We start from the raw sequence: 18455 nt of genomic DNA on the forward strand, positions 1-18455 counted from the left end.
TAAACCGTCAAAAAAATGTATTACAAAAATATTTGAAGTTGATTTTTCCAAATGAAATTTTGTAGTACTTTTAAGTAATACAACTTAATGTATCTTTTAAACCAGATCATATAACAGTAAATTAATCAATTTTTATCATATTTTTAGCCAATAGTTATGAGCTGAATTCGTCAAAAATTATTATTTTTCTCATAATTAATATTATTCGCACAACATACCATATACTAGGTATATTGGTATAGATTTTCTGATATTCGCAAACAAAACATAATGGATCATTGGTTGACTTCAAAGTGACATTAAATGATAGGAAACGTATAAAACGACTGATTTTATGTTATGTATGTTTTGTTTAAACAAAGGAATACTAATTTAAAAGCCTGGGGCTAATTAGATCAAAGACTATATTAATATAGGATGATTAATTAGGAAGGAAATATACATTAATCTATTAGCCAATGTAATAAAATATTCTCATAAAATTGTATGAAAGAAACAGATATTAAATAGTTTCGTTTGGAAAATTACTGCGTGATAAAACAATGGCGCAGTTATTTCAACGTGAATTCCTTTGTCGTATGAAAATTGAAAAATGTATAAAGATTTTTTTCTTGCGTTGTATTTTCTGTTAGGTATAATTTTTCTTTCAAAATCAATTTTTTTTTTTTGTAACATTTATGAAATTTAATTCGAATTATTTATTTTCATAAATTATATTTAGCTGATAAAAATATAATAATATAATGATGCGCATTATATTTTGCAGATAGTCTAAAATGACAACTAAAGTTTGACTCAAAGTAGGTAATTTTAATGATGAAAATTAATAATATATTGAATCAAGCTTAGTGTGAGTAGGTAGGTATGTAATCTGTTTATCATTATACATTATTATTTAAAAAAAAAGTATAGATACAAATTCGATTGAATAGCAATTCATTTACAATTTTAAGACATGCTTGGACGATATATTTTAGATATTAAAATTACACCATTTAAATTATAAAATAATATTTGTTTTTGTATACATTGTATATTTTATTCAAAGTTATATTTACAGAAATAAAATAAAAATAAGCCATTCAGCAAAGTCTTTCATAATGAAATAAAATGTTTACTACTTACTAGGAATTATAATGAAATAATTTTTAAAGTAATATTGTATATTACGTATAATATAGGTTTTTATATATTTTTATTTATAGAAAAATAATACTGAGTAAATGTTTTTTTTTTTTTTAATTTGTCTATACCTTTCAATTCCAGACAAAAAACTTGAAATAAAAACTAATCAAAACTTAAAATTAAATTAATTTGAATTATGCGAAGTTAAGTTACTTATTACTTACCTTTTAATAAAAATCGATTCGTTCACTGGACCAGATATCCTATTATCTTATTTGTTATTCACTATAATTGTACGTTTAAATCTTAAATGTCAAAGTATAAACTGGCACGTGCCTTATTTTGTCGGTAGTATATTTTTAATTATACAAGTTTTTTTCTGAAAATATTTAAAAATGTAATAAGTTGATCGTAATTTAATTTATTAATAACCATTATTTTTTTTTTTTTATCAAAGTATAATAATTATATTATAATACATGCAAATAAAATTGAAACTTATATTATTATAATTCTATATTTTATTTTTCTTAAATGAACCATTGTTATAATTACTCTTCTTTTTCTTACTTGAATAATTAATGACAAAAATAGTACAATAGTATTTTTCAAAAAAGATTAGATGATTCAAAAAATATTTTAAGACTAGGTATAGCAATTTTTGAAGTTAATTTATATAATCGATTTCCGTGATATTACATCCTAACTTAACTTAATAAATTACTTAACTACTTCAATTGTTCTACATTTAATTGGCTTTACTGCAGATAGTGGTCTTAAATATACCTGTACAATGATACGTAATTTCTCGCATGGGCATAATATTTCAAGTAGTTAAATTATTATTCGGTAGCTAGCGTATACCTTCAACACATGTAAATGACTTGTACGTAAAAATAAAAGCTTAATAATAAAAAAAAAAAAAGAAAAGAAAAGAAAAAAGTCCAACTTGGCCACGTAAACGGTTTGGGTATTACGAGCGTTAAATTATTAATTTTCGGTGTTTAAACACGAGTGGAAGGAGGTGAAACTATTCGGGTTTACGCGGGATTATTATTGCACCGGAACCCTCCGAACAATTCCAGGACAAAACGCCACTTTGCATATTTAAAATATCCCGGGCCGTCCGGAGTTATATTAAAACATACCGTGGTATATTCTTAGCATTATTATTATTATTATTATCATCATTATGACTATAACCACCGCCGAGAGTGGGTGGAAAGAGTTTAGGAGGAGAGCGACCGGAGAGGGATGGTTGCATTTTAAAATGTAATCCGTTGTGTGTGTGTGTGTGTTGCCGTCGCTGTTGCTGCCATAACGAGTGGCACACAGGCACCCAACACGACCGACTATGCCATCTCTGTTTCCGGTCCGTCGCCCGTACACTCGTTATCATTTTTTTTTATTGTGATTTCCCCTTTTCACTCGAATTAATATAACGTATATAAATATATATGTATACACATAACTATAGTGGTCTCCAGTCGTGTTTTACCACAAAACTTCCCTCGAAATATTGTTTTTAATGCCACTCTTAATTGTGGTGTGCGTCTTTGTACTTACGTGACTTGAAAAGACGCCAGATGATGTGTCGAAGACGACCAACTAGCCCGTAATACCACGACTTACATCGCTGCTGCAATTGAACATCGTGGGACACGTGTTTTTTCACCGAGATTGGCAACAAAGAATGTATAACACAATAACATTATATTAATAATACCATGGCAGTTATATAATTTAATGTCAACTTTTTTTAGTTTTTTTTTTTTTTTGTAACATAAAAATATTTAATATCTTGTAATCACAAAAAATGTATACGTCAATACGATATGGTATCACATTTTATTTCTTGTGTGTGCATAATTTAATATATATTAGGTATACATCAAATGTATGTCAGAAAATCAGTTTACGAGTAGCGTAATCTATCTGAATACTTAAAATAGATATGTTAAAGGTAGGTCAAAATCAACATATAAAAACTAAACTCAATAAATCTATTTTCCATACACTTTTTTTCGGAAACATTTAAATGATTTAATGCATTTACGGTCGAATAGCGAACGACTATAGTTATGACAGAACAGAATACCAACCACCAACGCTTAATATATGTAAAAAAAAAATTACTCGGTCAGTTGAAAAAAAATCTCAAGAGCATAGTATTTTATTAGTTATATTATTATTATAGGTATTATGTATGCAAAGATTGGTACAGTGTCCTGAAGTAGAACACAGATTTGCTAGTCGAACCGATTGGGTTAGCTCCCTTGAATCATAAAAACAATAAATTGCGCAGTGCAACAGCTATTGTATCTATCGGGTTCGATTTCCTACTATGGACATGTTTTTCGATTGGATTACTGAGTTATTGCAGGGGGTTAATAGAATACAAACGTAGATGTAATGTGGTTATTCACAAATGTCTTGTTCTCTACACCATACATAGGCACCTACATATTTTATATAAAATAATATTACCGTGACGTGTTTTTTACACCCGCCTATAATAAATCGATAGATCATAATATAGCATTCATAGCGTGTAGCTACACGTTAAGTTTACGATATAAAAACAGTAAAATAACGACACTGATTTGTTTTTTTTTTACAGATCATTGAAAATGCCGCCGGCTTTGTACGGACTGTTAGCGGCGTATATGACGTTTGTCGTATTGAAAACACATGCCATTACCATTGAAGAATTGCCGCCAGGTAAGTTTTCGATATTTCTTCGTTTATAGATGTAGATAAATAACCGAGAAAACAAATATAAAGAGAAAACAATAGACACCGCTGTTGTTAGTTGATATCTCGGTAAACCCGTAGGTAATATGGTAATTTACCGTTTCTCGCCGACAGCTTGTCATTAAAAGTTTATTTCCACACGAATGGTGCGTAAAATAAGTAATATTAAAACGCTATTTTTTTGCAATTCGGCGGAAAAAAAAAATAAAAACTTTTGAATTTTGTCGAATATATTTCAAAAACTTACAATATTCTTTTCCAAAAAAAAAAAAAAAAAACTCATAATTTTAGTATTACTTTTGAATTTTGTCCTTGCAACCTCGACAAAAAAGTTATACCACATTTTATTAATATATTTTTGACGTGGAAATTTATTCGCGAAAGAATTACACTACGCGTTGGGTTTTCATAAATTTAAATTTAACGCCTGTTGTAGTTACGCCAACGCCGCGTTTAGTGTATAGTAAAAAGAATTATTGAATCGATATCGTGTGTTATGTATAGGATTAAACGTTGTAGGCGTTGCAGTCGATCTAATACTTAAGAGGTAGGAACTATAAACCAGATAGGATGACGAAGCGTTACTGCCGTCCTACAGAGGATTATCCTAGAAAACGAGGGACGCGGAACGGGAACAAAAATAAAAATGTGATCCTAATCCTTTAAATAATATAATAATCGTGTCTCGAAAGCTCTTCGGGCGCTCTCGGTGAACTTAATACGGTCTGCTACGGGTATAGTAATACCCATTAATGTTTACGGTACGCGTCGTGTTTATTATCGTGTCGGCGACGGTGCTTTTACAGTGGATAGAGAGAAGTGCACCGCGATGACGGTTTTCTTCGGACGAGAAAGAACCGTGTATACTGTGTATAATATCATTACGGAGTCGAACGTTCCTTGACGGGATGGACGACATCCGATAGCATCATAATAATAATATACACGCCAATACACTCTAAGGTGGTTGTACGTATAGCAGCTGAGTTTCGATGTATAGCTGCGGTGCAGTGTCTGTCTAAATCAGACGCCGCCGAGGAGAAAAGAGCGGTGTCGGCGATACGAGTCGGTGTGACGGCAAAGGGTGTGCAGGGGAGGCTGACGGTCCAGGTGGGAGATGTGTTTTACACGCACACCGCGGACAGCCGAGGAAAGTGCGTTTTGTAAGCGAGCGTGTAGCATTTCTTGTCGTCGTGTAACCGGATCGACCGCGGAGGGATTGGATTTCTCGAATGCGCGGGAGTTACCGCTCACCAACAACCGTGTATAATACGCGTGTGTTGTATATACCGCAGTCGTGTCGTAGTTGTTATATATATATATATACACATTATAGAGGGTGGATAGAATAATATTATCGGCGGCGGCAATAGTGTGAGTTTTCTTTGTTCGACAAATCGATCACGCGGCGGCAACGATGTAATATTATGAAACGTTAGCCCGCGAAGAGCCTTCGACTTGTAACGTCGGCTGAATCGTCGTTATAACAGTATTATTATATTATGCAAAACAAACGGTTATTACTGCACGTGTAAACCGCATTTTTATTTACTACGATAGATTATTATTATTATTACGACGATGCGATGATGATAATAATAATAACAACACTGCAGTGTTGGGCACGTTACGACGCACATTTCGCTGTATATGATTCGCAGCAATAGGTTAGGCATAATATCCTATGCTCAGACCGTTGGATTTAATTACCATATAAGTAATTTGGAAGTTATTCGGTTTCTACTTTGGTCCGGTTTTAAAGACAATTGTTAATTCTTGAATTTCGGTTAGCTATTTTGGTAAAAAAAAAAAATATGTTATCGTTAATTATATTTTTAATTATAATTCCATCAAAATTTAAACAAATATTTTTTATTTTTCAAATTAATAGTAAACACGTGTATTGTTAAACGTAATTTATAATATTATGTTTTATTTATTATTGCTTATACTCCTCTATTGCACAATAGATACTAATACTTCATGGTAAAGGGAACAGACATTTTTAAAACGTCAATAGGGAGATATATTTAAGTTTGTCAAAATTAAGCGTCCCTAAAATACAACTGAACATCAGCTTGCATACAGCAGGCATGACTAATTACTATTATAGTACCATACGACATTAGGTAATATTAGTGCTTGAATTGTTGTAAGGGTGCAGTAGGACAGAGTTCCACTGCCTATTTTTTTTTGTATTTTCAGAGCACCCCTACTAATTACATGGCATTAAAACGGGGGATGGTATGTTCGTTTTTATAAAATAAGTTTTGTAACGCATTAATTTTAAAAGTTCTTGAAATTGTATTAAATAAGATGTATTTTAAATTCAACTTGATAAGTCATACAACTTATCTTTATTCTGATGTATAGAACATAACAGCTAAGGAATATAATTATTTTATAATTTTAAAAAAATAGGAATTAATTTTTAAATAAGTGAGCAAATTACTATTGCTCAAAAATATAGAAATTAAATTACTGATAAGTAGTGGTTACTGAATACTATCGGGCCATCGGGGTTTATTTTTCCAAAATTATTATAATACATTGTGTATTTTTGATATAGTTAGATTTCGGTGATAGATCAGTAAATACAATAAATACCGTTGAGCGTGTGACGATGTGCCAATAGACAATAACGACTTTGGCTGTACATTGTTTGTTTAAAAAATGTATTTAGGTACACGTATTGCACAACTGACTGTCTGCAAGCACATACGTATGACTTTTTTTCATACATTTCTGTATCAAATCGATTTTGTTTATAATATTTTCATTTTATTGTAAATATAATCATGAAATGTCTGCAAAATACAAAAATGCACAACAATTCATTGTTGTTGTATATACCTACATATTTTATTACATCAGAACTCTTTGGATTGCAAATATTTCACTTTGAATGTAGGTATGCGTTATTAAAATTGTACACATAAATAACTTTGTCAAATTTAAATGGGTAATATGCTTATGACTTCATGGAAAAATAAATTACATCGAAAAAACATTGTACACATAGTAAATATTGACTCTAACAAAAACTTGTGAAGATGTTTTTTTGGAAAATTTTTGTTTAATTTAAATTGTTCTCTGAATTTATTTTCTGATTTTACATAAGTACATAACGGTTAATTGAAAAATGTGATCGATCTCACTGAAAAGTATAAAATAAAATAATATCACTTTGTAAAAACTTTAAAATAAAATAATGAATAGTATGCATTTAAAAATACTAAAAATATATAATCAACTAATACGTTTTTACAATAATTTTAAATTTAAAGTGAAATGTAAAATGTATTAGTGTTGCATGCCATAATTGTTATTTTTTTTTACCGTAATTACTTATAACTTTTTAGTATAGTTAAACAAGTGCTTTAAAAATAATTGCATGTAACTCTATTGTAAATGACATCCAATTGCCATGTATTTCTCAGGGGTAATTATAGTAATATAGTTTCTTTAAGTGTTCTTTAGTCTACACAATACCTTACGAAAACTAGCAATGCAAAGAGTGGAACAATTAGTTATATTAAATGTAACGAAGTATACAAATTTTATGTTGTATTAATATATATATTGACAAATCTAAAATATAATTAAAATATATTAAGTACATAATATGTACTCAAAACATTAGTTTTAAATAATAGTCACGACTTAAACTATAACTAAAATCTAATATAGGAGGTATATCAAGAACTGCTACTAATCGCCCTGGACAATCTGGCGATTACTTATCATTGCCCATGTTTTTTATAAAAATATTATTATATTATATTATTAAGCAATAACACTATTTTACTGGCAAGGTGTTATAAAACGTGTATCACGTGCCTAGTATCCATGTTATGTCCGTGTTTTAATATTAAAATATTTTAATTTTTCTAAATGTATTTTTATGATAATTAACGTCGTTACTTGAGAGATATTACGAATTTATAAATTGTGTAGAGCAATTGCACGTGAGCAGCGTGAAGTATACGTGTGACATCTGTGTCCGTTGTCTACATAAAAGACAATAAAAACATACGGTGAAGCGTGGTGGTGGTTAGGTTAGATGTGGTAGGGGATTGAAATGTGTTATAAAACTTCTGGTATTGTTTTACCATGATACTTAGAAAAGGTTATCGTGTGATCGGACTAGCAATATGTAAAACGTGTGCGCGTACCTACACCTTTTCGTGTTTTTACCGCCGTACTTGTTCTGCGACGGTGGTTGGCTGAAGGAAGGGCGTTTTGAATAAATTTTTCCTACAACTTTATACATGTATTTTATGATTGCGTCTAAAGGAGCATTTCCTATTTCTTTCGAGCTAGAGAAACGGATATACGTGCCCTTTAAAAGTCACATAAAATTGGCGGGTCCGAAACAGACGCATTGCGTCCCTTTTCCCTCCTATTGACCACGCACTGCATAACTCGACTTGACTTCTTATACATACATAACTGTTATGATTATTATTATTATTATTATATGGTTGCTTTGGTTATACGTGAGAAAAATTATATGGCCTTTGCCAATTTCATATATACTCACACATTTATACACATATACGTATGTATATATATATATGTGCCTAATGTCATTCTACTACAGCAGCAATTCCATTTAAAACGTTCTATCTTTGGGTTGACCAACACGATACGTCCATTTGAATTCAAAAGTCAATGTATTGTACCAAAAAACGATCACAAATGGTGTTGAATATTTTATTTTGAGCCAACAAATATTTTTCATTGCAGATTTTTATTATGAATTATTATGTTACTGCATATATTATTATATCGCCCCACTAGTACCTCTGCGATTGGCAAAGTAAACTATGCGTATAAAGATTTATTTTACTTCAACGTCTTAAACAACATATGTTTAAACAGCTTAATAATATTTTTAGTATATAAACTATGCTCAAAAAAATTACTGAAGACTATTTACAATTAATATTATATTTTTTTTTTATTAAAACGTAGCAACTATTAAAATTTTCTTTGAATATTGAAAGTTTTGTTTAGTGGTACTCATTATATAAACAATATTGTTTATTGGAGTAATTCATAATATTTTTATCAATGTTAAATACATTTTTAAAATGAGTATCAGAAAAGAAAAAAATGTTTCTCGTATAACCTTCTCAATATTTCATAACTATAAGATATCTCTTGTTCATTGAACTATCTAAATATTCATTGTATAATAATGTAATATTATAATACGCGGTAGTATTATTATTATAATTTATAATACTTAACCACCATATATTATTTAATTTATTATTTCATGTAAATTCTAACTATAGTAAGTACCTATCTCATTGGCGAATATGATATAGAATGAATAAGTTTTTTGTAGTATAATTTTTTTTAATAATGTATGCACATTTTTTCTTTATATTTCTATTCTAATATAATAAATATAGTAATGAATTATTACTATTTGTTAAATGTAAATATTTTTTTTTATTAAACTTAAATAGAAACAATCAGGTTTGGTGAAAATCCATCAATATAGGTACTGCATATTATGAACAATTAAATTTGTATTTAGCGAACTAAAATCATAAAATAATATAAGCTTAGTTATTTAACTAGAGTTTATTTATATCGTTAATTATTTTACCATTATCATTAAAATTTATTTGATTGCATTTTTAATGATATTTGTATTTTAATAAGCTTTAATTTTATATAAAACTGTCAGAAAATATTCCTTATATATTTTTTTAGTCTTGCCCGATTACACTTTTGGCATTTTATAAAACTTTTGCATCCCCTAGAGGACAAATAAAAATAACGATAAAAAACCGTTCCCTCTTTCCATGTTTAATGTATTATTCTATGGAATACGCAAATATAAATAAAAACGATATAATAACGTTATTATTTATTAATAGATATATTTTCTTATGTTTCCATTTGGTTTTATGAATTCATATCTAATACAGCAGGGATCCAAATTAAAATTGTATATTCGATAATAATATATTATTATTGAGCATTAATAGTAACAAAATTGCTCTTCGAAAAGTCCATCCAAATTACTATTAGGTATTATACATTTTATTTTAATGATATGAAAATATGAACATAAAACTCTCCGGTAACACGTGGGTTTGATTACTTCTGTATTTGCTACTTATAATGCTCTTTAACGTGTACTATATACACATAACTGATTAATGATTATTAAACAAAATAATATCTATGTGTTTATACCTGATATTAATATGATTTATAATAAGCATTAAGGAAATTCGTATAATTTAAACTAAAGACAACATATTGTCCATATAGCAAGTTATATTGTTATTAACATTAATTAGCTTATACTCGACACTCGTATATTCTAAAACCTCATAAAAAAGTCATAACAATAGAAATAACTTAATGGATATAATTTTACTGTGTAAAAGTATAAGTATAATAAGATCAGCATAAAATAATAATACTATATTTATATTTTTAATTAATACAATTTATAAATTTATAATAAATTTATTCTACTGACGTCAATAATACCAGGAATCGATAAACAAATAATTAATTGTTTAAGTCCTTCTAAAAATATAAGACAATATATAATATAATATTATTATACGGAAATTTAATATATTTTGGAAGATCATTACCTATATTAAAATATTGTTATTTCAATACATTGCGTTCGAAAATAACTGTAACGGATATAAAATTTCATTATCATTATAAATAAATAACATAAAATATATTCATACATTTTGCTGTGTTATATTTGTATGTTTAAAGCTATGAAATAATATTTATGGTTACCTATCTATAAAAGTTAATACTTATCGTAAAATATCTTAATCGGATGAAATAATTTAAATGTATAGTATATTATCAACACATTTTTATAATACTTAAATCTTATATGGTTTAGGGTAAAATGTTAAATATTATATTATAGCTGTTGAATTATAAAAAACCGAATATCGAGAATTATTAAACATTTTAAGACAAATGAAAATTAAAACAGATAGGAGAAAAAGTAAAAAAAAAACATTATACTTCTCGCTTACAAAAAGATTGTTTGAGACACCCTGGATCTGTTAACACAATATGGCGTGGTACACGATTAAATAACATTATGTATATATATACCGATTTTTTTTCATACACCTCACCTTCCCCGTCCGTGAATACAGACCAGTATAAACGTTGCTCTTTGATAGTAAAGTTTAAATATCGTGTTTGCTCTCCTCCCACGAGCATCCGTGGATAATCCATCTTGGAGGGGTTGTTTTAAACAGCTTCCGGCTAGAAGCAAGAAAATAATAATAAACGAACCAGACATGATAGCGCGTACACATAGATATATACACGTATATAACCATGCAGTCGTGTTTAAGGGGAAAGAAGAAAAAGAAGCACGCCGCGTCGCACCGCCGTTTTCTCCCTAACGATGATAACAATATAAATCGAATATAGAGTCGTTATTTCTACGTGGATTTCTTTACACTCCCGTCCCATCCGAACTCTCCGGTGAATGTATATCAGTATACAGGATAAGGAGCAATAACAATCGATCCAGGAAATTATTTCACGAAACTTCGAGGACTTCTGTCCGGGACGCCAGATATGGCGATTGAACAGTGAATACAAAGTGTATACTTTGTTCATATCTCGACTACCATTGACTTTACCTACGTTATGTTTGAGATGTGGTGGGTAGAGGCTACTACGGCGGTGGGGCAATTCAATTTATTGCCGGCGCTTTCCGAAGTCATTTTTATATCCATTTGTCCGGGGAAACGACCACTGTAAATGATCACTTCCAACGTGTATATATTTTTATCATTTTGCTATTATCTCCCTCTTTCACCGCTACCGCCATGTAACCGGTCATCGTCGTAGGCTTGGAACCCAAATATTTAACGACGCCCAGAGTTTTTAATGTCTTTGTCCCGTTTAGTATTCTAAACCAGGCGAACGCGGTTTATGCTCTCTCTTACCCGACCTTCCATTCTTTATCACTACACCCTAAGACGTTTAACTCACACAACATCGTCAAAAATGAGTATAAAAAATATAAAAAGAAGCCCTCATGCACTTTATTTACCATCAACGTTCGCTTAAATACGACCGACATGTACCAGAACCATGTAGGTACCTATTCGATGAAAGTCGTTATCGTAGAGTTCCGATGGAGTCGTATTCCATGAATATCTAAGAACGCTTTAAAATAAACTATTTCTCGTGTTTAAGTATCATATAAAAATTATTAATATCAAAAATTATAGTAACCTCATCTGTATGTATGTAAGGTGATTTGTTTAATTGTTTAGGCTTATTATTTTGAAGTTTTAACTTATTTAAAAAAAATAATTATCTATCTTGTATAACAATATTTTTAAACAATTTCACAATATTATTTATTGAAATAATTTTTAAATTTTTACTTTTTTAAATGACGTCATAGGTGTCCTTTTTAATTTAAAATTCCAAGGAAATATTTTTTTTGGTGTAATTTAATATGAAATTACTGAATTTCAAAGGAATTAGTTATAAGTACCGATGAACAGATTAAAGTGTCACAAAGACAGGTATCACAAAAATTGTATTGTTCCACTGGGTACTCCACTTATCTAAACTTAATAAACTTAAACATAAAAATTAATTGAACACTCATTTAGTATTAAATTTTTATATATGATAAATCGTAATTCTCTAAGCAATATTATGATTAGAAATATGAAATGAAAAATATATATTGTCATTCAAAAATTTAAAAAAGTTATTACAATATAAATTTTTCTTTTAAAAATATTTTTTTTTGCCAAAAATTATGTAAAAATAACATATTTAAAAACTTTTAAATTGTATTTAATAGTATAGACACTTATATAGAATAATCTTGTATTTTAAATATTGTTAAATCTAAAAAATGTATAATAAAAATAAATATATTGATATTTTAATTTAATATTATTGACGCATCATCATAAATCTATGTATGGAATTATGGAATAATAAATGTAAAGAATGGTATTTTTGTCTTGGTATTCAAAAAATATATACATAAATAGCATCAAAAAATATTTTAAAATACACTTTATACATACAAAAATATGTACACACTAATATTATAATATTTCTTTTATAGTCTTCCAAAATAATTTGAATGTGTATTTTTAGAATTTTTATGTCGAATATCTCCTTTATTCTTTTTAAACAAAATTCAACTTATTCAAAATGTGTTTGCATGTTTGAGCAAAAGTTGCGAACAACTAAGGGAGGAGATGTAGTGTGTCGATTTTCCAGGTAAATACGTGTTGCCCCTTCCATAAAAGTACGTGCTTGGAAAACATGATGTAGCCTCAACTCAACCCCCAAAACGCAATCCCAATAAATATCTTCGTAATTTTAAACTATAAAGTTTGGTTTTTCCCCGAGTAAAATGATTTATCATGCAATTATTATTTGCCTTTCCTATGTCAGGTCTATAGTTATAACAATATAGTGTTTATTATTCACAAAATATAAAATAAAGTAGATTATTCGATAAAATTAATATTATTTTTATTTAATTTTTTTTATTTTCAAAATATTTTCGTTTGAATATTAAAAAAAAAATACAATAACAATAATAATCATTTAATTTTATGTATATGAATATTTAATTTAAAGACTAAATATTATAACATAACAATGTTGAGTGAGTAATTTAACTTATTTGAGTCCTATCATCCGATCATCGTTAACGTGATAACTAGTTTTAAGTCTCCTTACGTTCAAATCGAATGAAATTAAAATACAATTTTATATAGGTAATAAGTATAATAAGTATATAAAACTTGCGTATCAGATTTTTGTACAAATATAGTATTATAAAACAATTTCTCTTTTTCCCCGCATATAGATATGATTAAAGTAATTTATACACAAAAAAAAATGTTGATTTAATTAAATTACCTTGAACGAATAATAGTATAATTGTTGATACTTTTAACTTGCAGTAAGTGCAACACATCATCTTTATTCTCTCGAAACGATAATTCACTTTTAAGTTGTGGAAGGTACTGTAGACTGATATATTGAAAAATGACTATTACACGTCGCATTAAGGCTACATTCGAAGTCACGCGCCGACGCCCGGGGACGTGCAAAAAAGTTTAAAGAGACATTTTCCGCGTTGTGATTTACTGTAAAAATAGTAGTACGCGCGGTAAAGTGATTTTCTAACGCACACATTTAATTTACTGAGACATCCATCATGCGCATGGTGGAAATATTGTACACGAGTATAGATCTATAATAATATGAAGTGCATTATATGCACAAGTTCATTTGAAACTTTCAAATTTAGTTAATGTCCCGGAAATGTATTTATCTACAGCCTGGTTCCGCGGAGGGCCGGTTATTCCTTGTTAATTTCCTGAACGAGCCCGATGCCGGGGACCCGGCCACTTTGTATTACTAATGCGTTTATCTTGTCGTCGTTTTCGGATTTATTGCCGGTTGACGTTTAGTATCCCGAGTATGTATGTTCGTGTGTAATATTGAGAGAGAAGGGATGGCTGTTTCCCTCATGGTATCGTCTACCACGTGCGCAGGGTTTGTAAGGGTACAACCGTCCGATACCCGACCCCGGGGGATACGCCTCCCCGTAATAATTTCACCCTGTCAAAGTCCCGGGCCAAAAAGAGATCTACACACCCGCCACCGCACCGCCAACCACCCTTGGACATTTTCAGTCTGTGTTATTGTTATTATAAGGGTCATTTTCTTTGAAACGATTTTTTTCTTCCCGGACCTTACGTCCTCCCAGGGTCGTCGGCCAGTATCTTTATTTGTTTCCGAATTCCAAAAGCTACCGCTATACCATGTTTACCGGATATAATAGAGGGACATCAACCCTCAAGCATTTCATGTTTATGTTTATAGATTGTTTTTTTTTTTAATTTGAAAAATTATAATAAGAAAGAAAATAATTTTAATATTCAAACAAAAAATATATATTATGTAGGTATGTCGGAAAAAAAAACTCTTTGAATTTGTATAATATATCGACTAAACATTTTTATAAACAATTGTCTTTCATGTATCGAAGTATAATTTTAAATACAAATTTAACTAGTTTTGAAAATATGTATTTAGTCGTAATACATATTTTTATCTTTAACATAATTTATTTTGGTATAAGTATATGATTCCATGCTTTTTGTTGTTATTCGTTTAAGTCTTTTATAATCCATACATAATGTATATAAAATCTATCTGGACTTTTGACCGTTATTGTTAAGATATTTAAATTTGGTATAGAACTGAAAAAAGATACTCGTAGATTTAAGTGCGTATAAGTGTGTGCGTATTTGAGTGTGAGTGTGTTTGTGGTCTGGTTGAAATCCTTAAATCAGACTAAACAAATGGTCTTTCAGATATTTACGTCGTAAGCTAGCTTTTACCTCGACTGCGTTCGGAATTTGTCATTTCACGAATCTGACCGATTCGTTAGACTTTAATCAAATACATACCAACTAGGCTTACGACTTGTAAATACTTTTGATATAAAATAATGTTATGTGCGTTGTTTAGAAGAATGTATAATATTATGCTTTAAAGTTTAACTTCAAATAATTCACGTTTTTGTTTAATGTTACCTACCTTAGCCTTTTTATATAATATATAAATATGCATAAAAAGTCCAATAGATACTTCACATTCAAATAAATTTAAAATAATAAGAATAAAAAATTGATTTTTAACTTATTATGTTGTTATTATATTTTGGATGGTATTAAACTTTACATAATACTATTATAATTCACACATAAACACATTATTTAATTTTATATTTAATGATTTTTTTTACTATCTAATAATTTTGAATAAGTGCCTATTATGCAGGCAAGAAGAAATGAATTTATGGTAGTATTATAACCTTTTGTATGAGGATTGTTCGCCAAACTAGCAACATATTTGTTATTGATTTGCCATACAACGATAAAAAGGTAGGCAATGGTATTATTAAGTAAAGAGTATACTTGTTCGCTATTTTAAAAATTTTAAATAGTTCTATAAAGTTATTTTTTATGGGAGGAGGGAATGGTTAGCAACATCTAAAATTGTTTTTTATTTAATATCTCTTTGCAACCTGCAAATATACTGTTGAAACAGTTTATGAATAGTCAGTAAAATAAACATAATATATACTAATGTATTTTTTTTATTATTATTATTATTATTTTTTTTTTTTTATGAGCTTAACTACTCAATTATTCAGTTAATTTGGTCAGACAGCACTATGACATTACGTTTTTTTTAATGAGTGAATAATATTTTTTTTTTAATTGTGATTTGTGGTAGTTAACTATGATGCTATAACCCAACTGTCGTTTATGTCAATTGTTCTGATTTCATCAATATTTGTTGAATGACAATCATTTTTATTTTATTTATGGTAATTTTATATTGTATTTTACACGAATTAAATTTTTTAATTAAATCATCGTTTATTATTTCGCTATGTACCTACTATTAAAGGATTTCAACGAAAATAAATTATAAATGATGTGTAGGGTCATACATTTGTTCTGGACTTCTGGTTTTCTGGTTTTCCCCCCTTTTTCCAATACAAAAATATATGACCACATTACAATAATTTCTATAGATTATAAAGTGAATATTTTAAAATAAAAAAATAAAAAAAATTAAACGTTTTGGGAATAAAGTGACTAGGTATAATACTCAACCGTCGATAAATTATCTCCAGTAGAAAAAGCTATCACAGTACTACAATTATTCGTAATAGCCACAAATTCTTTGAAATCGAACATTCGGATATCATTCGAATATTTACCAGAAAAAAAATCTGGATGATAAAAAGTATATTATTATAATATTATGCAGTACCAGCAGTGTATACTATATTAACGTTGTATCTGCCGCAATATAATCGAGTGGAATATTTTATTTCTTACGCCGTTTACGAACACCGAATGCCGAACCTTAGAAATATTATATGAATAAAATACGTGTTCCCCACAAAGGCGATCCCTGTAAATAAGAACACTTATTTATTCGTTACCTTCCGGCAATACCACGCCGTATATTATATCGTGTGTAAAACAAAAAATAAAAAATAAAACCAACTGCGTTTATTTCCGGTTGCACACTTCTCGATGTCAGTCCCGACCGCCGCGCAATCGTACACGACAGAACGGTGTTGGACGAGGCGCGCTAAGCTCGGGTATTTTGTCGTCGTCGTTTCTGCCGAGGCACGTACGTATCGCGACATGCGATAATCGTGTCGCGATCGCTTAAGACTCGCAGAGCGCGTAATAATATTATGCGTTATAATAACAATAATTACATCGATTATTATAATATTAATAGCCGTAAACGTACGTTTGGCGGCACGAAACCGAATTATTATGTAGTAATAATATAAATGCGACCGACGACACAATTAGTCGCGGAAGTAGACGGTTGTTGTACGTTCTCCTCCTATCCCCCGGGGCGGCGGCGGCGGCCGGACGGCGTGGATTAATTTGATTTTAATTACGTTTCTACGGCGGTTCGCGGTCTGGGCGGTTGGTGGGTCTGCAGTGCGCGCGATTTATTAAACGGCCGGCGACGACGCAAACGACCCGTGAAATTCGAGAAAACCCTGTCCGAGATTCTGGAGCCACCCCTTACCTCCCTTCCCACGACCGAATCGTTTCCCGAGTCCTGAGAATACGATCGCCCGGCGTTTCGGCACGATAACTCTTGAACAGTCGCCTGCACAATAATGCTGCACACGGGTTATTTTCTGCAGGGTACAAGACGATTGCCGGTGCAGGGTACCCGATGCGTTATTCGTAATAATAACCCGAAGGTTATACGTGGGGGAGGGTTATTATGATGGGTCGGGGGGGGGGCGTTGTAGGAGACTCGGTTAAGTGTCATTGTGGTGGAGGGGGATGGGAAATACTCGTAATAATACTTTTTCATGTACGACCGCAGTCCGAAACGGGTTAATTTTTTGTTTTTTATTATCTGCAGTTGTTGTTATTCCACGCGGCAATAAATATAAAAGCTCCAGTTAGTTAATGTACTATGTACACTATGTGACTTAACATCATACTCTGAATTATTCAATTATTTAATATCATTATAGAGTTTTATTTTGATATCCACTCGTATAATTTATTTTAATAAAAAACTAATACACATATATAAATAGGAAAAATAATTGATATATTATAAAATAACCCATACCTATAATAATATGTAATCATTTTAAATAGGTAATATTCTTAAATTTTCATTTAAAACATATTTTCCGAAGTGTTGCATACACGCACAGAGTTTAAATATAATTGTTTAAATTTAAGAACTATTATTGGTTTGACCCTGTAAAATTTATTTTGTAAATATATATTACAAATAATTTTTGTCTTTATATTTAAAAGTATTGGCTAGAAACATTTCAATACATTGTATATGTTTGTGTTATGAGTTTATGACTTATGGCCAATATAGTATAATGATGTTTATTGCTAATAGCCAATACGAGGGTTTTGAAAATCGATAAAATTACATTATCCTTTTGATTCCATTCAGTCCCC

At 29.8% G+C, this 18455-nt stretch overlaps 1 protein-coding gene across 1 annotated transcript in view; it reads left to right on the top strand.

Moving 5' to 3' along the window:
* The window catches only part of LOC114123676 (semaphorin-2A), a 347857-nt gene that overhangs the window by 189147 nt on the left and 140255 nt on the right, over positions 1-18455 (top strand). The window contains exon 6 of the mRNA XM_027986733.2: positions 3746-3846. Coding sequence (XP_027842534.1) covers positions 3756-3846 — 91 coding nt within the window. The 5' untranslated portion in view covers positions 3746-3755. The remainder of the gene's footprint in view (positions 1-3745; positions 3847-18455) is intronic.

Source organism: Aphis gossypii, chromosome 2 (genome assembly GCF_020184175.1).
Source record: "Aphis gossypii isolate Hap1 chromosome 2, ASM2018417v2, whole genome shotgun sequence".
Taxonomy (NCBI): Eukaryota; Metazoa; Arthropoda; class Insecta; order Hemiptera; family Aphididae; genus Aphis; species Aphis gossypii.